Source organism: Ursus arctos, unplaced genomic scaffold, assembly GCF_023065955.2.
Source record: "Ursus arctos isolate Adak ecotype North America unplaced genomic scaffold, UrsArc2.0 scaffold_18, whole genome shotgun sequence".
In the NCBI taxonomy this organism is placed as follows: Eukaryota; Metazoa; Chordata; class Mammalia; order Carnivora; family Ursidae; genus Ursus; species Ursus arctos.
In genome coordinates this window covers 35,998,297-36,022,434 of record NW_026622852.1, presented here as the reverse complement: position 1 = coordinate 36,022,434, position 24,138 = coordinate 35,998,297, and the positions used below count along the sequence as shown (strand labels likewise).

The following is a 24,138-nucleotide window of genomic DNA, read 5'->3' as shown; positions in this document are numbered from 1 at the left end:
AGAGAAAGATCAGCCTCAAAGAAACCGATGAGGATTGGCCACTTGAACAAAATAATGATGACTCATCCTTGCACTAGTTCATATTCATTATCTCGTTCTGCCCACGTGACAGCCCTGGGAGGGAAATTGTTTTCAGAATGAGGAAACAGACTTAGGAAAGTTAATTGACTTACCCAAGGTCACCTGTCTAGAGTGGGAGAGCTAAACGGTGCCAGGGCTCCGGGCACGACTGGGGGCAATCCAGGGAGAGCTCTCCCGCTACTGACGCGTAATTATTATATCACAAGCACCTCAACTAATCATCTCTCTCTGCTGAAGAAATGTATCTCTTTGACTTGGTGAAATTCTCAAGAATTGTTCTTTTTAAGGAGACTCTCTTTATAAATACAATTTCATACAAATCTCCCATTAGCTCTTTGACTTTGCAACAAAAATGATCCAGCGCATGCGTGTGCGGGATCCAGCGCATGCGTGTGCGGGCTCGGCAGTCCATCTGAGGAGAGAAAGGCATGGAGTAGGGATGGGGGATCAAGCAGCTTCCAGACCCAGCTTTGTCAGGTGAAGACACAAACGGAACCATTAACCTTCCTGAGTTCTTATGAAATAAGAGGCTATTTTTCAGGTATTCCTAAGTTGCTTCTTTTATCCCAATTTTTCTGATCCCATCCAAATTTTTGCTCTTAAGAAATCCCAGCTCATTTTTGCTCCTTTTCTAACCTAGCCTGAATCCCATGGACTGTATTTCAACTGCATTTAACCCTCTCCTCCGCCCCCGACCCTCAGCGCCACCCCAGACACACACACCCAGCTCTTCTATCTGGGATACATTTACTGCTCTCTTTCCCTTGCTCCTGCATCTGAACTGATTGCTCCCAAAGTAAAGTGCTTAGCCATGCTCTGGATTAGCTTCATTCCAAACCTATACTTTCACCTGCAACAGGACTCTCAGCCTTCCCTTCCTCCCCCTTCCCTGTTGCCCACTGCTCCGCTCCAACACTCTGTTCCTTCCCTCTGGCCTCCGTCATCTCCTGATACCCCTCATTGTCAACAGACAATCTTGCGTCCTGGGTCACAGAAAATAATGGCCACCAAGCAGGAACTTCTTTAACTCCCTTTCTCTCGGCTTCCTAACTGCTCTGTCTTTACTCATTGTTATGGATTGAATGTCTGTCTCCAAGATCCATATGTCGAACCCCTAGTGCCCAGGATAGTTACATTTAGAGACAGGGCCGAGGAGGAGGTGATTAGGTTAAATGAGGTCACGAGGGTGGTGCACTGATCTGATAGGATTGTGTCCTTATAAGAAGAGACCAGAGAGTTCGCTTGCATGAGCTCTCTCTCTCTCCAGCACACATTGAGGAAAGGTCTTGTGAGGACACAGACATCAGCCATCTGCAAGCCAGGAAGAAAGCTCTCACCAGTCTTTTCCCAGTGATTTCTTTCCGCTAAATCAGAACTGCTTGGTAGGGCAGGGAATGGGGGTACTGGGGATAGGCTGGAAGGTTGTTGGGTCAACCAGGAATTAGCACAGAGGGAGATCTGATCACAAAGATCAATTCATCTTTGAATTGATTACTTAATGGCATTAATAAAGACACCTGATAAATCCACTTCATAATTCTGAAGACTTGAGGTCTGTGAGCTCCAGCTTCCTTGCAGTTGACTAAAGCTGCATGACAAAGCACTACAGCATTTAGATCATGATACTGATTCAGTAATTCTTCAAAATGGGCTGGGCTCAGCTGGGCAGTTTTTCTATTGGTCTTACTGAAGGTCACACAGGTGGCTGTAGTTGCTGGTCAGTGGGGGTTTGGTACAGCTGGGAGGCTGGGATGGCTGGACCTCCTCTCTTTCCGTATAATCTCAGGACTCCTCCTTCCATGTGGCTTTTCCATAGGTCTCCCCAGCAGTGTTGCCAGACCCCTAGCCTGGGGGCTCAGGGCTCAGCCGATAGATCTTCAGGCTTAGGCCCACAATTGGTGCTGAATCACTTCTGCTGTGGGTTAAAGCATGTCACAGGACCACCCCAGATTCAAGGGAAAGGGCAAAACAGAGTGCTTCATTGAGGGCCACCCCTGTAACAGGATCCTACAAACGTTTTGCCTCCATCGACCTACACAACACGTAAAGGCTTCCCAATAGAACTGGCCACATCTGCTTCTCAGACTCTTTCTCTTGACACTGTTGTAACACTTCTAACTCCATCTTCTGAACTGTCTAGCCTATCTATATGGAGATATAACAGAGCCCTACACTTCGGAATGCTATCGTCCCTTTCAGGTGACTTTGCATCTTTTTCAGGAGAAAATTTATTTCCAAGTTTCTGGTAGAGCATCTTTTAGCTTTAACTACTGACACTTGGGATTGTAGAGAGCGCTCACTCTTGCTGTGACTTCACCTTCCATGTTTGGGTTTCAGAAGCAGTACAGACTTGAGCTCCAGCTGTTTTCAGTGGTGTTTAGAGGGACAACAGGCATTTGGCAAATCAGGTAGAATAAGATTTTGAGTTAACCCAAGTAGCTTCCATATTCCACACACACAGACCTCCCCATTTCTGCTAGATCCTGGGAACCCTCTATCCTCGCAGGCAACAGTTAGGACCTAAATTCATTGCCTCGAGGAAGGGAGGCCACAGCCAAACAGAAGAGAACAAAGGCATCAGTTCTCAATCTTGAGTTTCAAAAGAGCCTTTTCAAAGTCCTGGCAAAGAAAACAGGTTAATAGAAAAGGTTTTTGAGTTTCAAAAGCTTGGCTTTTCTCGTGCCAAAAGCCATATGCTATGCTATTTACAATAGATTTGGGGAGAATGTGTGATGATATGTGAAAATATAGAAACTATAAAGAAATATATAAAAGTTTAAAATATAAAAACATTAAAAATATTTTTGAAGTGAATGATCTAGTTCTATAGAATCTGTAGAGATTCCAGGGGCTGAGCTGAGAAGTGGGGGGGGGGGGGGTTTCTTATGGGGAATGAGAGTTGCAGTGAGTGTTTCTCACAAGGGACCTTGAACATGGCTCAGTTTAGCAAACGTTACTGATTGGGTTCCTTGCAAGTAGACCCTGAGAGGAAGTTTGGGGTGCAAAATGGTGATTAGGAATTAACATGTAAGAAAGGAAGGGAAAGAAAGCAGGATTGCAGAGGGAGAAGTTAAACTGAGAGACAAGCTTTCGCCGATAGGGAACTCTGGAGCAACTACTACTCGCTACGGGGATTTTGCTGGGCGTAATGGCCAGACTTTATACCCTCCACCTTACTCAGTCTCTGGTGCAAGCTGCTCTGAGAAGGGCATGACCTTGCACCAGGTGGGAAGAGTATCTGACAGGAGCTGAGAGCTGGAGACGTCTACTGGCTTCACTCCCTGCAGCTGGTCCTTCCATAAAGAAGGATCAGGGCAGTGTGGGTCTCCAGGTCTACCACACTACTCTTCTCCTCCCTGAGCTTAACCCCAGGCTGGGGAGGTGATAGGACAGCAGGATGCACAGAGAGCCCAAGATAGCTCCTTCTGTCTTGCATGGCCCCAGACTGACATGGAGGAGTGTCTGAAAAGCCCCTGTGACCCGAAGAGGCTCAGGTATGGACTGCTTGGGCCAATGGACACTGGAATTGTTAGTGGTGAAGGGGACATCTCAGCCGATGAAAGCGGGATTCACCAAAGATCACAAAAGGTAAAGTTCTTTTTAGTAGATTCCAGCAAAGGCAGATGACAGCTGTACCCCTTTTTTTCTGTCTGGGGCTTTCCTATAAAGCCCCTCCCCATCCCACAATCTCAATTGATTTAGAAGAAGGGTTGGAGAAAATCCAAACCTACTGCGTTTAAACTTGGGGAGACAGAGAAAACCCCCAAGTCATTGAGTTTATCTAGAATTAAATAGATTTGAGTTTCGTGCCACTGGACAACATGGGGGTTCCAGATAGATGCCAAGTTTGATTATGAGGGGAAATATTGTAAAAGTTGTATTTTTGATTCACTTGTGCCATAGATTGAAAATTCATACTGCTATATAGATAGGGAATGATCAAAGAGGTAATCATTGCTTTCGTCACTAGCAGAGAGAGAAATGTAAACTAACGAAAAGAACGAAGCTTGCTCTTGGCCAAGCATGGGGTACAACTGGGGACAGACACTATCTTAAAATCCAGACCCTCAGACCCTGTTGGAGCAGTCAATACTGGGAGGTGACTTCTGTAAATCTGCTCAGATATCTATACATATATAATCAAGGCCTTAAATTATTTATGTTTTTGCAATCCTACTTTTTAGGTATCAGGCTTTGAAAATAACCAGATATCATTCTGACTGCCGTACGAAAAACAGAGAAAGCAGAGACACAAGTTAGGGCCCTGGTCACAGCGTATCCCTCACGCCAAATGCTGACCTCCACCACTTGGTGATGGCAATGGGGTCAGAAGGCATGTGGGAGATTGGGGTATTCTTTAGAATTAAGACTTTTTGATGGGCTAACTAGGTGTGAAGAGTAAGGTGTTGAAGTGGAAGAATGAGGTTCTTGTCTCTCAGAGTCGCAAGAATGAATCTTGCGGACAAAGGAGAGTGAGTAAAGCAATAGAGTTTTACTCCTCCAGGATACAGAAAAAGCTTTCTGGAGTGAGAGTGGTCCTGACAGGGTTGCCCCTGGGGGTTTTTAGGGTTGGTCTTTCAGTGAAAGCTAACCAGGGAACTTAAATCCTTTAAACCTCTATTGATATCACCATTGAGAAAGGATTCGTGATTTCACACATTTAATGGCTTACTTTTTAGGGTCCTGTAATTTTTTTGTTGGTCACAAGTAGCTGTTATAACAAGACCCCACCTCAGACACCTAGCACAAGATGGTCTGATTTGTTTCCTTATCTCTGGTTTCCTTTCACCTCTGCATTTTTGGAATTTTGTGAGCCTGATCCTGTGGCCCCCTACCTCTCTTTCCCTACCTAGCCCCACCTGTCCCTTCCTCAGTGTGATTTCTAGTTTTTGGCTGAAGCACCCAGGTGGATAAGGGTGGCATTTACTAATATGGAGCAGGTGAGAGACAACAACAGGTCTTCATGGGGAGAGTAGGGATCAAGAGGTTTTCTGTGGCCCATCTGAGCTGCTGCTATGAAATATCCACAAGGCTCCATCTCTGACATCTAGGCCTGGAGCTGGTTGGGGTGGACGGGGTGGGAAATATTAATTTGAGAATCATGAACATAAAGATGGCATTTAAAGCCACAGGACTAATGAAACCATTTGCTGAGTGAGTTACTGAAGGGAAATAGAGTGAATTGAATGGATGATAGGACCGTAAGTATATGATTATTAGAGATTTTTATTTTCTTCTTTATTGTTTTCTGCATTTTCAAAGGTACTTACAATGAAAATATATTACTTTTATAATCAGAAAACAGGTAAAGTCCTAATAAATCTGCTGCTGCCTCTCAGAAACACAGCCACACAACTTTCTTGCTTCTTTTCTCAGCAAAAACATTTCGTCTAGGTTGGCCCTTAAAAATATTAATGCGCTTACTTAATTGGGAATCTTAGAGACAGTGTTTGCATGAAATCAACATGCCCACCTCTTCTGCAGTGCAAATGAGCCACTCACCCTCGGCACTCACCCATCCTGCATCTCGCCGCTGATTGAACCTGTGCCTCATTATGTGTTTCTCCTTGAGTTCTGGAGTATGTAATAGCAATGTTTATTTGCCAAGGTTGACAGTGATGACTAAGTCCTTTTCCTCTTCGTGGTTTTTTTTTTTTTCTTTTTTTCCTTTTTTAAGTGAAAGAGAAAGTAATCTTGCCTGTCATGCCAGCAACACAGCACATTGAAGGGGTTGTCTCTGGTTAGGGAGAGCTGGGGCTAGAGCTCAAGCATAGGCAGGGTATTTTGTCAGAAGCTCTAGTGAGAAGGGGTTCTGTAAGTCGTCCGGGGTGACTTTCAGGCCATGGTAGAAGGGCCTCTTGACCCAAACATTTATTCATTCAACTAACATTGAGTACATCCCTGCAAGGCTGCTCGCCCTACTCTGAGTGGTGACAGAGATAAATACGACCCTGTGTAGGATCTCAAGGAATGTTAACTCCAGTGATTCAGTTTGAGTTCCATCTGTTAAGGGTCGTGAAGAGGGAAGTGTGGGGCAATATGGAAACATGTAACCTGAGGAGTATGGTTCAGGGTCAAGGCTACCCAGAAAGGATACATAATAGCTAGCGTTCGTCAAACCACCAGGCATGGATCTTCATGCCTTCTATGTATTGACCCATTTATTCCTTCCAACAACCTGTGAAGTAGGTACCATTATTATGCTCATTTTATGGGATAAAATCTTGAGGCCCAGAGTGGTTAAATGTGAGCTGAGTATGCGAGGGCAATAGGAATTAGTTAGGTTGGAGGTGGAGCGAGGGGTTCCAAGCAATTGGAGGCACATGTGGAGAGGCATGGAGCTTCCATCGATAGAGCATGAGGAGTAACCAGGAAACTGACTGCACAGTGTTGGTTGTGATGGGCATCTGTGGGGCAGGGCCCTAGTGGATGGAGCTAGAGGGGTTTGAGAGGTACTAAGCAAGGAAGTGACAGAGCTGGATTTGTTTCCCATTCTGGCTGCCTTGTGTGGCCTGGTTAGGTGGGAGGGAACCCGACAAGAAGTGGTCATAGCGGTCTTAATAAATAAGGACTTAGTTCAAGTGGCAGATGGATTCAAGGGGTGTTGTGCTGTGGATGACCAGGCCTGGGGACTGAAGGTGAGGAGCTGGTATGAGGGAGGAGCCAGGGCCAGAGGCCAGACCTCCTTAGGTGGCCGGGTATCCCAGGGGAGGAGCACGCCTTGTGCGCACAGATGGTGCCTAGGGTTTGTTCTCTGAGGTGCCTTGAGCCTGGGTCTCTGGGGAACAGAGAGCACAATGCCCAGGGAAAACAAGAGAAGACAATGTGTATGTGGATGGAACCTGAACATGAGAACAAACAAGCCAACCAACAGACTCCCCTTCATCTGTCTCTGAACCGCCATCTGAATTTTCACCATCCTCCTCAAAACTTAAGGGGAAGGAGCTCTTGAAAATCTTACAAGCAAGGGATGGTAAATAGAAATTAATTGGATAGCACTTGCTATTAGTGTTTTAATATGTCTTAAATGTCACTGACATTTTGTGTCTTTTTTTAATTCTATTTTAGAAAAATTTAAAAATATATATTCATGGGGCGCCTGGGTGGCGCAGTCGTTAAGCGTCTGCCTTCGGCTCAGGGCATGATCCCAGCGTTCTGGGATCGAGCCCCACATCAGGCTCTTCCGCTGGGAGCCTGCTTCTTCCTCTCCCACTCCCCCTGCTTGTGTTCCCTCTCTCGCTGGCTGTCTCTGTCAAATAAATGAATAAAATCTTTAAAATATATATATATATATATATATGTATGTATTCATAAGACTTTTCATAGGTTTGTGGCTAATGTGGCCCCTTCCTTCTCCCCAGTTCTCTGGGAGGTCTTTATTTCTCCAAACCACAATTCTTCCACTCTGGCAGTTTTCAGAAGCCCGTTCTTTGAGGTAAGGGAGGCAGAGTTTTATTTAGCTATTTATTTATTTTTTAAATTAACATAATGTAGTATTTGTTTCAGGGGTACATGTCTGTGATTCATCAGTCTTACACAATTCACAGCACTCACCATAGCATATACCCTTCCCACTGTCCATCACCCAACCACCCATCCCTCCCACCCCCCTCCACTCCAGCAACCCTCCGTTTCCTGAGATTAAGAGTCTCTTATGGTTTGCCTCCCTCTCTGGTTTCACCTTGTTTCATTTTTTCCTCTCCTCTCCTATGATCCTCTACCTTGTTTCTCAAATTCCACATATCAGTGAGATCATATGATAATTGTCTTTCTCTGATTGACTTATTTCACTTAGCGTAATACCCTCTAGTTCCATCCATGTCATTACAGATGGCAAGATTTCTTTTTTTGATGGCTGCATAATATTCCATGGTTGTGTGTGTGTGTGTGTGTGTGTGTGTATGCCTGCCTATCTATCTATCTATCTATCTATCTATCTATCTATCTTTCTATACATCTTTTTTTTTTTTTTAAAGATTTTATTTATTTATTTGACAGAGATAGAGACAGCCAGTGAGAGAGGGAACACAAGCAGGGGGAGTGGGAGAGGAAGAAGCAGGCTCATAGCAGAGGAGCCTGATGTGGGGCTCGATCCCGGAACTCCAGGATCACGCCCTGAGCCGAAGGCAGACGCTTTAACCGCTGTGCCACCCAGGCGCCCCCTTTCTATACATCTTTATCCATTCATCTGTCAGTGGACATCTAGGCTCTTTCCATAGTTTGGTTATTGTGGACATTGCTGCTATAAACATTGGGGTGCATGTGCCCCTTCAGATCACTACATTTGTATCTTTGGGGTAAATACCCAGTAGTGTAATTGCTAGGTCATAGGGTGGCTCTATTTTCAACTTTTTGAGGAAACTCCATACTGAGGAAACTCCATACTCCAGAGTGGCTGCACCAGCTTGCTTTCCCACCAACAGTGTCAGAGGGTTCCCCTTTCTCCGCATCCTTGCCAACATCTGTCGTTTCCTGACTTGTTAATTTTAGCCATTCTGACTGGTGCGGGGTGGTATCTCATTGTGGTTTTAATTTGTATTTCCCTGATGCCAAGTGATGTTGGGCATTTTTTCATGTGTCTGTTGGCCATTTGGATGTCTTCTTTGCAGAAATGTCTGTTCATGTCTTCTGCCCATTTCTTGGTTGGATTATTTGTTCTTTGGGTGTTGAGTTTGATAAGTTATTTATAGATTTTGGATACTAGCCCTTTATCTGATATGTCATTTGCAAATATCTTCTCCCATTCTGTCAGTTGTCTTTTGGTTTTGTTGACTGTTTCCTTTGCTGTGCAAAAGCTTTTTATCTTGATGAAGTCCCAATAGTTCATTTTTTGCCCTTGCTTCCCTTGCCTTTGGTGATGTGTCTAGGAAGAAGTTGATATGGCTGACGTCGAAGAGGTTGCTGCTTGTGTTCTCCTCAAGGATTTTGATGGATTCCTGTCTTTAGGTCTTTCATCCATTTTGCATCTATTTTTGTGTGTGGTGTAAGGAAATGGTCCAGTTTCATTCTTCTACATGTGGTTGTCCAATTTTCCCAACATTATTTGTTGAAGAGACTGTCTTTTTCCAATTGGACATTCTTTCCTGCTTTGTCAAAGATTAGTTGACCATAGAGTTGAGGGTCCATTTTTGGGCTCTCTATTCTGTTCCATTGATCTATGTGTCTGTGTTTGTGCTGTGAGTACCACACTGTCTTGATGGTTACAGCTTGTAATAGAGCTTGAAGTCTGGCATTGTGATGCCACCAGCTTTGCTTTTTTTCAACATTCCTTTGGCTCTTCAGGGTCTTTCGTGGTTCTATACAAATTTCTGTGAAAAAAGTTGATGTTATTTTGATAGGGATCACATTAAATGTGCAGATTGCTCTAGGTAACCTAGACATCGTCACAATATTTGTTCTTCCAATCTATGAGCATGGAATGTTTTTCCATTTCTTTGTGTCTTCCTCAATTTCTTTCGTGAGTATTCTATAATTTTCTGAGTACAGATCTTTTGCCTCTTTGGTTAGATTTATTCCTAATTATCTTATGGTTTTTGGCACAGTTGTAAATGGGATCAACTCCTTAATTTCTCTTTCCTCTCTCATTGTTGATGTACAGAAATGCAACTGATTTCCATGCATTGATTTTATATCCTGCCACTTTACTGAATTCCTGTAAGAGTTCTAGCAGTTTTAGGGGGGAGTCTTTTGGGTTTTCCACATAAAGTATCATATCATCCGCAAAGAGTGAGAGTTTAACAACTTCTTTGCCAATTCAGATGCCTTTTATTTCTTTTTGTTGTCTGATTGCTGAGGCTAGGACCTCTTGTACTATGTTGAATAGCAGTGGTGATAATGGACATCTCTGCCATGTTCCTGACCTTAAGGGAAAAGCTCTCAGATTTTCCCCATTGAGAATGATATTTGCTGTGGGTTTTTCATAGATGGCTTTTATGATATTGAGGTATATACCCTCTATCCCTACACTGTAAAGAGTTTTAATCTAGAAAGGATGCTGTACTTTGTCAAATGCTTTTTCTGCATTTATTGAGAGGATCATATGGTTCTTGTTCTTTCTTTTATTAATGTAGTGTATCACATTGATTTGCGGATGTTGAACCAACCTTGCAGCCGAGGAATAAATCCCACTTGGTCGTAGTGAATAATCGTTTTAAAGTAATGTTGGATCCTATTGGCTAGTATTTTGGTGAGGATTTTTGCATCCATGTTCATCAGGGATATTGGTCTGTAATTCTCCTTTTTGATGGGGTCTTTGTCTGGTTTTGGAATCAAGGAAATGTTGGCCTCACAAAATGAGTTTGTAAGTTTTCCTTCCATTTCTATTTTTTGGAACAGTTTCAGAAGAATAGGTATTAATTCTTATTTAAATGTTTGGTAGAAATCCCCTGGGAGGCCATCTGGCCCTGCACTCTTGTTTTTTTGGGAGATTTTTGATTACTGTTTTAATTTCCTTGCTGGTTATAGGTCTGTTCAGGTTTTCTATTTCTTCCTGGTTCAGTTTTGGTGGTTTATACATCTCTAGGAATGCATCCATTTCTTCCAGATTGTCTAATTTGTTGGCATATAGTTGCTCATAATATGTCTTATAATTGTTTGTCTTTCTTTGGTGTTGGTTGTGATCTCTCCTCTTTCATTCATGATTTTATTTATTTGGATCCTTTCTCTTTTCTTTTTGATAAGTCTGGCCAGGGGTTTATCAATCTTACTAATTCTTTCAAAGAACCAGCTCCTAGTTTTGTTGATCTGTTCTACTGTTCTTTTGATTTCTATTTCATTGATTTCTGCTCTGATCTTTATTCTCTTCTCCTGCTGGGTTTAGGCTTTATTTGCTGTTCTTTCTCCAGCTCCTTTAGGTGTAGGGTTAGATTGTGTATTTGAGACCATTCTTGTTTCTTGAGAAAGGCTCGTATTGCTATATACTTTCCACTTAGGACAACCTTTGTTGCATCCCAAAGATTTTGAACGGTTGTGTTTTCATTTTCATTTGTTTCCATAAATTTTTAAAATTCTTCTTTAATTTCCTGGTTGACCCATTCATTCTTTAGTAGGATGCTCTTTAGCCTTCATGTATTTGAGTTCTTTCCAACTTTTGTGTTGTGATTGAGTTGGAGTTTCAAAGCATTGTGGTCTGAAAATATGCAGGGAATAATCCTAATCTTTTGGTACCGGTTGAGACCTGATTTGTGACCCAGGATGTGATCTATTCTGGAAAATGTTCCATGTGCACTCAAGAAGAATGTGTATTCTATTGCTTTGGGATGGAATGTTCTGAATATATCTATGAAGTCTATCTAGTCCAGTGTGTCATTTAAAGCCCTTATTTCCTTGTTGATCTTTTGCTTAGATCTGTCCACTTCTGTGAGGGGGGTGTTAAAGTCCTCTACTATTATTGTATTATTGTTGATGTGTTTCTTTGATTTTGTTATAAATTGGCTTATATAATTGGCTGCCTCCATGTTAAGGGCATACATATTTACAATTATTAGATCTTGTTGGATAGACCATTTAAGTATGATATAGTGTCCTTCCTCATCTCTTATTACAGTCTTTGGTTTAAAATCTAATTTGTCTGATATAAGGATTGCCACCCCATCTGTCTTTTGATGTCCATTAGCATGGTAAATGGCTTTCCACCCCATCAGCTTAAATTTGGAGGTGTCTTTGGGTCTAAAATGAGTCTCTTGCAGGCAGCATATTGACAGGTCTTGTTTTTTTAATCCAATCTGATACTCTGTGTCTTTTGTTTGGGACACTCAGCCCATTTACATTCAGAGTAACTATTAAAAGATATGAATTTAATGCCATTGTATTGCCTGTAAGGTGACTGTTACTGTATATTGTCTCCGTTCCTTTCTGGTCTATGTTACTTTTAGGCTCTCTCTTTGCTTAGAGGACCCCTTTCAATATTTCTTGTTGGGCTGGTTTGGTGATCACAAATTCTTTTAGTTTCTGTTTGTCCTGGAAGCTTTTTATCTCTCCTTCTATTTTCAGTGACAGCTTAGCTGAATATAGTATTCTTGGCTGCATATTTTTCTCGTTGACTGCCCTGAATATATCATGCCAGTCCTTTCTAGCCTCCCAGGTCTCTGTGGGTAGATCTCCTGCCAATCTAATGTTTCTACCATTGTAGGTTACAGACCTCTTGTCCTGAGCTGCTTTCAGGATTTTCTTTTTGTCTCTGAGATTTGTAAGTTTTACTATTAGATGTTGGGGTGTTGACCTATTTTTATTGATTTTTTTTGAGGGGGGTTCTCTGTGCCTCCTTAATTTTGATGCCTGTTTCTTTCCCCAAATTAGGGAAGTTCTCTGATATAATTTGCTCCAATATACCTTCTGCCCCTCTCTCTTTCTTCTTCTGGAATCCCAACTATTCTAATATTGTTTGTCTTTATGGTATCACTTATCTCTCGAATTCTCCCCTGGTGGTCCAGTAGTTGTTTATCTCTTCTCCTCAGCTTATTTATTCTCCATCATTTGGTCTTCTATATCACTAATTCTCTCTTCTGCCTCATTTATCCTAGCAGTTAGAGCCTCCATTTTTTATTGCACCTCATTAATAGCCTTTTTGATTTTGACTTGGTCAGATTTTATTTCTCCAGAAAGGGATTCTCTGGTATCTTCTATGCTTTTTTTCAAGCCCAGCTGGTAACTTTAAAATCATTTTTCCGAACTCTAGTTCTGACATCTTACTAATGTCCATGTTGATTAGGTCCTTGGCAGTTGGTACTGCTTCTTGTTCTTTTTTTTTTTTTTTTTTTTTTGAGGTGAGTTTTTGTTTTGTCATTTTGTCCCAAGAAGAATCGATAAACAAGAGAACAAAATGCTAACAGGGTAACAACAACCCCAGAAAAATATACACTAAACAAATCAGAAAAGACCCAAAGCTGGGGGTTGTGGGGGGAAGGAAAAAAAAAATAAAGAAGAAGAAGAAGGAGAAGAATATGATCAGGTTGGTGACTAGAACAGAACCATGCACTAGATTTTGGGTGTATTTTGGGTCTGTTAGAAGAAACTGCCTCCAAAAATTTTAAAGAAAGAAAAACTTATATGTACACAAAAATAAGAGTAAATACAGTGAAAGATGGAATATGACTGTAAAAATGAAAATTAAAAGATTTTAAAAAAGGAATTGGTAAGGTAAGAAGTTGGTTGAAAAAGGAAAGAAGAAAAAAAAGAAATCGAAAAAGGAAAGAAGAAAAATTTAAAAAATTAACTTTGAAAGACTAAAGAATCATGGCGAAAAAGCCATGAGTTCTAGGTGCTGTATTCCCCAAGTGCTGGAGTTTGGCAGTTCTTGTTGATCGATTAACTTGGTCTTGGCTTCACGTTCTTGCTGATCTTCTGGGGGAGGGGCCTGTTGCAAGGATTCTCAAAAGTCTTTGCCCCAGGCGGAATTGCACTGCCCTTGCTGGGGGCCAGGCTAAGTCATCTCCAGTTTGCTCAGCTTGACTTTCTTTCCTTGAAGGCTTTCCGTACAGCTTTAGAGGATGAGAATCAAAGTGGAGGCCTCCCAGTCTCCTGCCCCAGAGGAGCCAAGAGCTTGGGGCCCCCCACCTCAGTGGGCCCTCAGAGAAAAGCAGTCAATCATTCCTGTCTCCCTGAACATTTCTATCTCTGGCACACAACCCCGTTTGGAGTCTCCCAACCCAGTCGATTCCTGCCGGAGGCTCCTGTGTCACTCCTCCCCGGGGGGAGGAAGGGGAGTCTCCCTGGATCTGCCGTGGATCATGATTTATAGCCACCCCGAGCTGAGAGCCCACTCCTCTGCTCACTCTTTTTGGCCAGCTTCCCCACTCGGATACCTGGGAGCTCTGCCGCCCTCAGGCACCGCCAGTCTTTCTATGACCCCAAGGGTCCTGAGACCACACTGTCCCAGTGAGGGTTCCAACCCCCACCCCCACTTAGCCACCAGGTGAGGTCCCCTCACTGGAGAAGATGTCTAAAAGTTCCAAATTTGTGCTCCACTGCTCTATCAATTGCTGGTAGCTGGCTGATGGAGGCTCCCTCCCCCAGTGGTCTGTCTTCCCATATATTGCCACAGATTCACTTCTCTGCATGTCCTACCTTCCAGAAAGTGGTCGCTTCTCTGTCATAGAGTTGCTGCTGTTCTTTTCTCACTCTCCTGTTGAGTTTGTAGGTGTTCAGAATGGTTTGATAACTTTCTAGCTGAATTCCTGGGACCAGACGAAATTTCGGTCTCCTACTCCTCTGCCATCTTGCTCTAGTCCCTGGCAGTGCTTTATTTATGAACACCCTACTCCACAGGTAAGGAAAAGAAGACTCAGAGGGGGAAAGTGATTCTCCCATGGTCCCAATTCTAGTCAATAGTGGAGCCAGTGCTCTAAGACAGACACCTCAGATCCCAAGGGTTCGTATTACCATCTGCCCTCACCACATCCCTGAGAAGTGAGTTGGGTAGATTGTAGGACACAGGCTTGCAGAAGAATACTTTTGTTTTCAGAAAGCTTGAAAAGAATTGCATTAAAAAATAAAAAGACTCAGGCACATACCAAAGACTTTGAGGGTATAAACACCGCCTTGACCCAACTGAGCTACTAGTAAAATTCAGAGGTCCCCTTGGGCCACATCTCCTTTCAGAAATTGGCACTGATGTTCTCCTGCCTCACCCCTTAGTCATTCAGGCCTTAAATTCTTATTGAGCCCCTTTCCAATGGGCCAGTTGTGCTCAGAGTTGTAAGAATACCACAGGAAGCAGAAGAGAGCCCCTGCTCTCAAGAAGCAGTATTTCACGTTGTGTGGACTACCTCTGCTCCAGACTCTGCCTCATCTTGCATTTTCATAGTACACACTGCTCGTCTTCACCATATGAAGACCAAGGCACAGAAAGGCTGAAAACTTTTCCAAGCTTTCGAAGCAAATAAGAAAAGGACTTGGCACTCAAACCTGGCTCTGTTTGACCCTAGAGCCTGTACTGTGAGTTAAAGATCTTCTATTATGACACATTCTGTCTAAAGAAACCATGCCCTTTACATTTTTGTAGGGCCCAGCAGGAGAAAAATCAGTAGCTCGTAGATTCAGGGGCCAAACACATCACATTCTCTCTCTCCTATGTTCATCTGAAACCACTTTAAGGAAGAGGCCTCATTGGCCTCAACAGATGGGGAAGCAAAGATTCCAAACCATTAAGGACAACGATGACTTATATCAGTTGGGCACAGACCATGAGAAATGTACTGTGCTAAGTGCTAGCTTTCTGTATAATCTTCGTACCATGTGTGTGACTAATTCCAAGCTCCATGCCGTCCTCCTGCCCCAGGACGCCTCAATCATTTTGACATCTGGGTTAGCATCAGCAAGCCCATGGGGTGGCATCTCCTCTCTGAGGCAAATCTGAAAAAGCGGTGGGTGACCATTGACCGGGATCCACAGGGTTTGGATAAGTGTTTCCTCTCTTTGCCCCTTCACGACCTCCCTCTTCTTGCCTCAATACTATTCTTTCAGCAGCATCTCCTTGTCCAAAGTGCCCAGCAGCCTTCAGGTCCATGCCCCCGTCACGGACAGATGGACACAGAGAGGCAGGGCTTCCCAGCTGGACAGGCCACTGGCAGCCAGGGTCCTGGGGAGCCACGGATGGGCCCAGGCCTGCAGCCGCAGTCATCCAAACAGCCCCCTGGAGTAGGTTCTTTCAGCTTCGGGGAAAGGTCAGAATTTCAATCTTGTGTTTTCACACATCTTAAATGGATTTCGGAGCCACTGGCACTGCCCCGCTCCTCTCTCTAGACAATGTGGTTAAGCGGCTGTAGCGTTGCTAGAGGCTGCATTCCTCCCGCATTGTGATGTGGTTTTTGGAAGTCATGCATGCAGTTAGCTAAACCAAACTAAGCTGTTTCATTAATGGGAGCAAACTCAAGAGAGAAATTGTGAATAGGAACAAGGCAAGTTTGCTTTCCACCGCTAATTCAAAAAGCCAGATAATTAAGTAGGCGGAGAAAGGAAGTATCCCTTCTGATTCCAAGAGCTGGCTCTGTCTGTCTCCCCATTTCCTTTCTTTATTAGGTGGTGATGGTGGTTGTAGTGTGTGTGTGTGTGGGGGGGGGAAGTGGGGGTTGTGAGGGAAGTCCTAGCAAAAGATCTCTTACCCCAGACCCTCGGAGTAAGCTGTTTCTGTCATATGGAGAACATAGTAACTGTGTTCTGTTCTGTTCTGCTTCCCTGTCCCCTCCACTCGGGTCTCCGTGGCCCTCTGTAGCAGCTCCAAATCTCCACCTCTCGGCCAGCTCCTCCCCCACCTGGCACTTTGGATCCCACCTCAAAGACAAGGTTCATCATCATGAACTCAGTCCCCACCTGCGTCTTCCACCTGTGCATGCACACGGAGAGCACGTTCCTTTCCTCTTACTCCCCCCCCACCCCCCAGGAGGAAAGAGTCCCTCTCCATCTGCAAAGCCCATTGCTCTCCTGCGGGCAGGATCCGAGGATGAGTCTGCTTGCCAGTTACCCTGCCACTACCATGGCTCCTTCCCTCAGGATGATAAACATGTCCGACTCTCTCTTATTCCAAGAAAACGTTTTCCCTCAATCCTGCCTCTGGAGCAACCCTCCCCATCCTTGAGGCTTGCCTTCACCACTCTGCATCTTCACACAGTCTACCCCCTTGTCACCGCCACACATCTCCACTGCCATCACCGCCAGTTCTGGCTTCTGCTTCCCCTACCCCACACCCCCATTAGTCACCACTGATGCCTACTCTTCAGACCTAGCGGACCTCCCTATCCGTTTCCTCTTCACATCAGAGCAAGATGGCAGGGGGATGGCCAAAGTGACCTCTTAAGGAGGAGTGCTGCTTGTGTTCAGTGTTCTGATGTTTTTTCAGAGACAGCCTAAGGTTTCAGACAAAGACATTTTTCCTCTACTAAACTGCATATTTTTACTTAGATATTTAAAAAAGCAATCTCAGGCTCTGAAAGAAAATGTAACATTGATGCCAAATCAAATGAGAACTAACACTTGGTATCAACAGGAATATATTTGAATTTAAAAAGGCTAGCTGCATCTGACAGCAATGTGTCTCAGCTACTTCAAGTCTGAGCTGGGCTGGGGGGGGTGGGGAGGAGAAGAGTCTTCAATAAATGTTTATTAAGGCAGGGGACAGGTGATAAGTAGGATGACTGTAGAGTCAGGGAAGGCATCGCATCAGAAGTTACATTGAGGCTGGTCTTAAAGGGCAGGTAATTTGGGGGGAATAAAAGGAGTTCACTGAAGGCAGAGGGAACGGCATGTGCAGAGCAGGGTGTTTGGAAAAGAACTGACATTTTCAGGGAATAATGAGCACAATACCTCGAAGCGTCTTACAGTCTCTGTGACAAAGTGCTGTCCCCTGTCACACCCCTGGCCCTGAAATAGGGAGAGTTGCAAGGGCAAAGCATGTCCTATGGCAATGTTTGTTAAACCTAGGGCTAAAGACCCTCCAAATGTGCATTGGGAACCAATTTCTCATATGCTTTCCCTAAATCAAATGTCAGCTTTTCGACAGAGAAAAGGCGTTCACAATCAAGGCCGTCTTTCCCCAGGGTTGCCAGTACCCACAGAGGTAGCTAACGGTCCAGCAAGCCCCAGCACTTCCTGTGCTGCTCATCTTTCCCACATTGTACCTCTGGCCTCACTATTACATGAGGTGTCAGGAGGAAGGTGCCATGTTGGTCATTTGTTGTTACGTAGTGGCTAGCACCAAATATTTGCTCAAAAATGTTGGTTAGGGGCATGGGTGATGAGACCAGCATCTTGCGCTTTATGAAGAATAGAGGGTTTCTGTCCCCTCTACTGCTTCCAAAGGAAACTTCTACTACGTTCCTGATTGTGGTCAAGTTTGTCAGTTCATTGTGTCCTTCCTGTGCACACAGGTAGACAAGACGACACACTTCTCAGCTTTCTCCTGATTAGGTGGGGCCTTGGACCAGATCTAGCCCTTGAAGCAAGACATCTTAGAAGTGATGTATGCTACTTCCTGGGTGAGGCATATAAGTAAGTAGACCACCCAAAGCTCTCAACAATGATCCCAGTATTCATGTGTTGAGATGGCAGTATCAGATGGGGAAGCATGGATTCCTGAGTCACCAGATGGAGGCCTACCTCTATGGTTCCAAGGAGTTGCCTTGTTGCAACCCCTGCCATGATTAGTACATCAGTAAATTCTACTTCATTTCCACAAAACAGTGGGAATACGGGCTAGACATCAATTCAGTAAAAACACTGTTCATTAAATATTTGATGGTGGTGTAAGAGCTGTTTTGCAACGGTAAGTTCTATATTGCTTTCTCTCCTTTAGAAAAACACACAGAAGAAACTTCCCAACTTGCAGCTTTAGAAAAGTTGGAGTATCTCTTGAACATTTGGTAATAAAGTTACTAAGAATGTGATTGATCTTTCATTGCCCTGCCTACCAGGAAGCTCTGAGTCAAATATATGGCTTACGCATGACTCTTGGGATGCATTTTTTGCCAGTTCTCTACTATAATCACGTTGCTACTCAGTCCTCATTTTCCCTTTGGGTTCTGACTTATCTAGTTTCCCATTTTGTTTTATATGCTTTTAAGTGTCTTAAAAACTTTCCTCTGTGGAAGAGATACAAGAGGACAAGGAAGGGTGAGAACCAAATTTTTAGAATGAGCTCTGGACAAAAGATCCATGAACCTTTCTTCTCCTAACCCTGGTGAAGACAGTATAAATCAGCTCTGAGTTTAATAGTCAGTGCAGGATGCACAGTAAGATAGTTTGTGGCCGTGGTTGTGTCTTGCAGTTAGTTTACAATAATTCCCCAGGGATTCAGGGTCCCCAGATGACATTTAATCACTAGTACTTCCTCTTTCTGAAGCTTCATCCACCATTTTGATTTACATTTTTGATGGAAAACCTTCCCTCCATAAAATTCCAATTGGTGATAAGTATCCGATGCAGAAATGTTAACTTTTAAGATCCCAGCTCACACCTCACTGTAATATGACCTTTGCATATCTGTGTAGATTCAATGGCTTGAATTAGCTCTCATGTACATGCACTGAAAGACAGTGCTGTGTTGTTATTCCTACATTTCATATCTGAGATCATATCTGTAAATGATCTACAACAGATGCACATAGACACATGTGAAAAAAATTCTTTATTAATTTCTCACATTTCATTACAAAAATGTATGTTGCAAACAACTTGAATAACCTACTTGTGTGTTTTTGTTGTTTTTAGAACCCTTGGCTTCAAGAACTCAGGCTCTCCCTCTCTCCTATCAAGTATAGGGAAACACTGATTATTGGAGTCAAGAGGTTCTCATTTTGCTATTTATCTTCTTCTCTCAAGCTCTGAAAAAAAAAATGTCCTCTGTATAAATTAAACAAAAAAAAAAGTTGTAAAGTCTATGTCATTACAGTCAACAGAATTATAATAATGCATCCAAAATGTGCGGCCACAAAATATCAGGTATATGTTTGAAAACAGAAAAAAAATGACATTCTAGCCCTGTTAAAAGGATAATGGTCCCATATTTTTATTAACAGGTTAGCAAAACAAAATCCAATGGATTACAATATTTACATGTTATTTGAAAAATAAAGTAGTGATAAAAGCATGTCACAATTATTTTCTTTTTTTTTTTTTCCTTTTACTTTCTTTCTCTTTTTTTTTCTTTTTTTTTGTTGTTTTTTTGTTTTTTGGTAACCATTACAAACACCCAATCCAGGTATGGAACTGTTTAATACATTTGAAATGAGGCCAATTAAAAACAAATATGGACACAAAATGTTATCTTTGTCTAGATCACACTTTCCCCATTTTCTGGTTTCCACATGATGGCCCCCATCCCTAAAAAAAAAAAAAATTAAATTAAAACAAACTCCCTACAAATAAAATTTATTAACAGCAAGAAAATAAAAGAAGAACATGCTTTTCAAGTAAGCACTTATTCCACAAATGCAATATCTTTCCATGGATTTTATTTGAAGCTGTGTGGGACACTGTCATTTCAGCAATTCCCTGTCCCTTTCTTCCCTCCCCCTCCCACAACCCTTCCAAGTAAAAAAACAAAACAAAACAAACCAAAACAAAACATGAAAACCAAAGGACTCACACACGCACACGAGCACACACGCATCCAAGTTCACACGCACACAGACTTCACTATAACCTAGGCTTCAAGGAAAGTTCTTTTCTACTTTTTTGGAATGAAACCCTTTGTTCACAATCAGAACATATTATAAATGTAGACTTAGATTTAGTCTAAGCTGCTCCTTCCTGAAAAAGCTAATATGGGGAAACAGAGCAGCTGGCAGCTAGATTAAAAAAAAAAAAAAAAAAAGTAGTTCTCCAGGCTCCTTGTAGGATATAAGTATTTCTTGTCCACTCTCACCAAAGGGATGGGATTCTAGCACATCCCCTTGTCCCGCAAAATAAATGAAAAACCCTCCCCCAAACACAATGCAAACAAAAACAGAACACAGATTTTAAAATCACACACAAAAGCCAGCCCATCCTAACAGAAATTATTTGTGTGAGACGGATAATGTGTTAATTTGACGAGCAACAAAAGGGTGAAGAGGACTTCCTCGTCTGGCCCACAAGCTGCATAGCTGTGCCAAAAAGTTTGGTTCTTTAGTTAAATTAAGAAAAAAAAAGTTAACTTCTTTGTTATTTCCATGTTTAAAATAAAAACATTCCTATTCACAAAAAAACTAAATCTCCCTTGCCCCCAAATTAAAACAATAACAACACGCACACAAAAAACAATTTATGTGAAAACTGAATTGTGCTGTGTTTGTAACACTTAAATTGATAGAAAATAAACATATGGCAAACAAAACTCCACAGTCACCGTAAAATTAGCTCACATGAATCTACCAAATTCTAAATTATAGTTGAACACTAATAAACAGCTTACCTGGAATAAAGGATGACAATTCACAAACAGTTATCTAATAATTAAAGTCTGTTTCTTTTTTTTGTTTTGTTTTTTACTAAAATAATTAAAAAAATCACAGTATTTTAAGAAATAAAACCCACGTGGGGATTTTAAGCACAATTTGTGTTCCTTTCTTTAAAACTCTCTTTTTTTTTCTCCATTCACCGTCTTGCCCAGCAGTTCTCTCTACATTTAACCACGACGACGACAGGTAGTACTGACAAATGCAGAGAATTCCCTTGGTTAAGTTTGAGGTACTAGGAAACAGGTGACTGTTTTATGCAAAGCAGTTTTTTGTTTTCTGTTTTTGTTTTTTTGTGGTTTTTTTGTTTGTTTGTTTTTTTTCCCAAAGCGGCTGCAGTTAGGTCTTGAAAAAGCTTATGGTATTAAAACTAGAAAAACGCACCAAAAGATGTGCGTCAAAAAGTTGTTCCCCTAAGAGAAGTCTTCTACTGTCATGGAGCTTCTGTTTCCACATCCTGTCCAAGACCGCCACAGAGCACACCGTGCACACGGGAGGTGCTTCCATATTCCACAACAAATGACACTTCCATGATGAAGATCCGGAAGAAAAGGTGTAGTGATGGAAAAGGAGCCACATATTCCAACCATTTAAATAACTTTAATTTACATACTCACTCACACAGGTACCAGTGCTTTGAAAATAGATTGTTCAGTCCTAAAAAGCAGCTTTGTTCTGTCTTCTTTTCTGTCCCCCCCCTTCTCAGCCCAAGCTGGCCCTCCCAGTTTCTCATCACGGTTCAAGTACGGTTTGATTAAGAATTTCACCAAACGCTTATTCATTTTTGGCCTCTGCATTCTCCAGGAGAGATTTGTCAGCAGCTACTACACAGATGGCTACTGTTTCATTCTTTAGGGAAAAGTCTATCCCGATTGCCTCGTCATCTTCCTTTTCCTCTATAGAGGGCATCTTAATACTGTCCTCCACACTCTCTTTCAGGTGGATTTCTTCTCTGCTCACCTGCTTGGTGTCATTCAATGCCCTGGAAAAAAGTTGATGGGAGAGACAGGTAAGTATGCATTTTTTTCTAATTAAACCAAAAAGTGTCCTACTTCCCTGATCCTAAAAAGACCTTGGGGGCTTCCTGTGCATAAGTGCCATGAATGTAGGACTGAATTGCCAGTGATTTATCCTTGCTACATGTTATGCTTAGGTCATGTCTTTCTGGCATCTTATTAAAGATGTGAATCTACAAAAGAATCCATTATTATGCTATGTTTTAATTACACCATGTGTAATGTGGACACATTAACATAATCATTTTATGTTCCCTTGTCTACTGGGTCAGTCATAGGCCACAAGTGGTAGGAGCAAGAACTGTCTTTTGCTCAAGCTCATCCATGGAACCCACAAGTTTGGAGATTGGCCATATTTAATAAGACTGAAAAGAGGAACTTGGGTAAAGATTTAATGGACAGGTCCAGAAACAAATCAGAGAAACAAAGAGCAAAAACCTGAAGATGGAACCCATGTCTTGGGAAGCTTAGTTATCTTCTCTGAAGTTTAGATGTTTGGGGCTTCTGGGGCATTTTCTGCTAGAGGACCAACTCCTAGGTTCTCTGTATCTTGTGGGCTAAGAGTGCCTTGTCTAGGGGACAATTTTATGTTCAAGGATCTAGTAAGTGTTTTGCGGGTGTGCCCCCACCTACCTGGGAGGCAGGCAGAAGCTGGCTCTGTCCCCGAGGCAGAGCATTGAAGGCACCAAGAGGTGCGAGGGCATGTTCAAGGCCACTCAGGGAATGAGTCATCACAGAGGCAGGAACAGAAGCCAGATCTTTTGACCCCGGTCCACGCTCTATCAGAGAATGTCATGCTAATGAAAGCTGAAGGGACACTGGCTGGAGAATAGCACTAAACTTCACGCGAGGGCTTGGGTGAGATTTGTCATTCGTAAAGATGATTTTTCCTCATTTGACTTGTGTCTGGGTGACCACTTAAAAAACCAACAGAAAAGAACAAAACCTAGTTCCTGACAACTGCCTCTCCTCCCATGCCCAGAAGTGTGACATAGAGGGAGGGGTCTATGGATTGTCAGGGGAACCAAAAAACAAAACCAAAAAACCAAAAAACCAAAAAACAAACAACAACAAAACAAAAAGCTGTTCTTCCCTGCCACTTCTCACTTCTCTGGGCAAGTGATGGCTTGGGATGGCTCAACTTACATGCCGTGTCTCAGCACGTGCCTTTCCCACTCAGAGCCCTGTGAAAACGCCCGTCCGCAAAATTCACACGGAAAACGCTTCTCGGTGTTAATAGCAGCCCCATGGTCGGAAAATCTCATCAGATCTGTGAGGAGAAAGCAGAAGTGTTACCTGTGTGCTCTGGGAGGAGGTGGAAGAGGTGAGTCCACAGTCACAGGAAACCTCCTCTCCTACCTTCACTTGTAAACCCATCCATGAAGGCAATTTCCAGATTCCTTACTCTTTCTCTGACCGGCTTCTCACCTAAGAGTGTTTCTTGGCTAGTTCTCAAGAACCGCTCCTGGTTCCCAGGCCCCCAGCGTCCCCATGCCTCCTCATGGCCCCAGCTGCTTCCATCACAAATAATCTGGGGCTTTCTGGCCCGAAGAACCCCTTCTGTCCATTCCAACAGTGTCTCAGCAGGTTTATCTACCGCCTCTCTTCCTTCTGGGATGCTCTGTCAGTGCCTCCCGGGTTAGCACCTATTCATTTTCTATCCGACACAGGTTTATCCTTGCTCACTAAAAAGAATATAGAGGCACCGGGGCTGGTTCCGCACAGCAGACCTTCAGAGTTTCGGCTCATTGCAAGGAAGGCCGGGGGCTCACAACTTGCGCTCACCCGTCACGGATGTCATAATCAACACCTCACAGGGTGGCTACGAGCCCTGAATGAGATCTGCAAGCGAAGAATCTACAGTGAACGAGAATCCTGGACAACAGGGAGGCTGGTACGTGAAAGCATGTCCTCAGCTGGTGAGGGACCCTGGCTGGCTGCCCGGCATCTACTCCTCAATCGGTGGTACTCATGAATGTGGGGATATAGACATTTCTGGACAGGCCTGTTGTAAACATCAAATATTGACTGTCGTTTTGTTTTCTCCATGGCGCTGGGCACATGCTAGGAGTCTGATAAATGCGAATTGGCCGGCTAATTGTTTACAGACCACT

General features: G+C 43.0%; 1 protein-coding gene and 1 long non-coding RNA gene across 2 annotated transcripts in view; one reads left to right on the top strand and one right to left on the bottom strand.

The window, feature by feature from the left end:
* LOC130544041 (uncharacterized) overlaps positions 1-22,029 on the top strand; it is a 203,738-nt gene extending 181,709 nt beyond the window's left edge. Inside the window, exons 4-5 of the long non-coding RNA XR_008959945.1 lie at positions 17,943-18,063; positions 21,948-22,029. This is a non-coding gene — a long non-coding RNA (uncharacterized LOC130544041). The remainder of the gene's footprint in view (positions 1-17,942; positions 18,064-21,947) is intronic.
* Positions 19,186-24,138, bottom strand: part of ZNF462 (zinc finger protein 462) — a 133,329-nt gene continuing 128,376 nt past the window's right edge. Inside the window, 2 exon segments of the mRNA XM_057313646.1 lie at positions 19,186-21,990; positions 23,171-23,294. Of these exon segments, the coding sequence (XP_057169629.1) occupies positions 21,783-21,990; positions 23,171-23,294 (332 nt within the window). The 3' untranslated portion in view covers positions 19,186-21,782.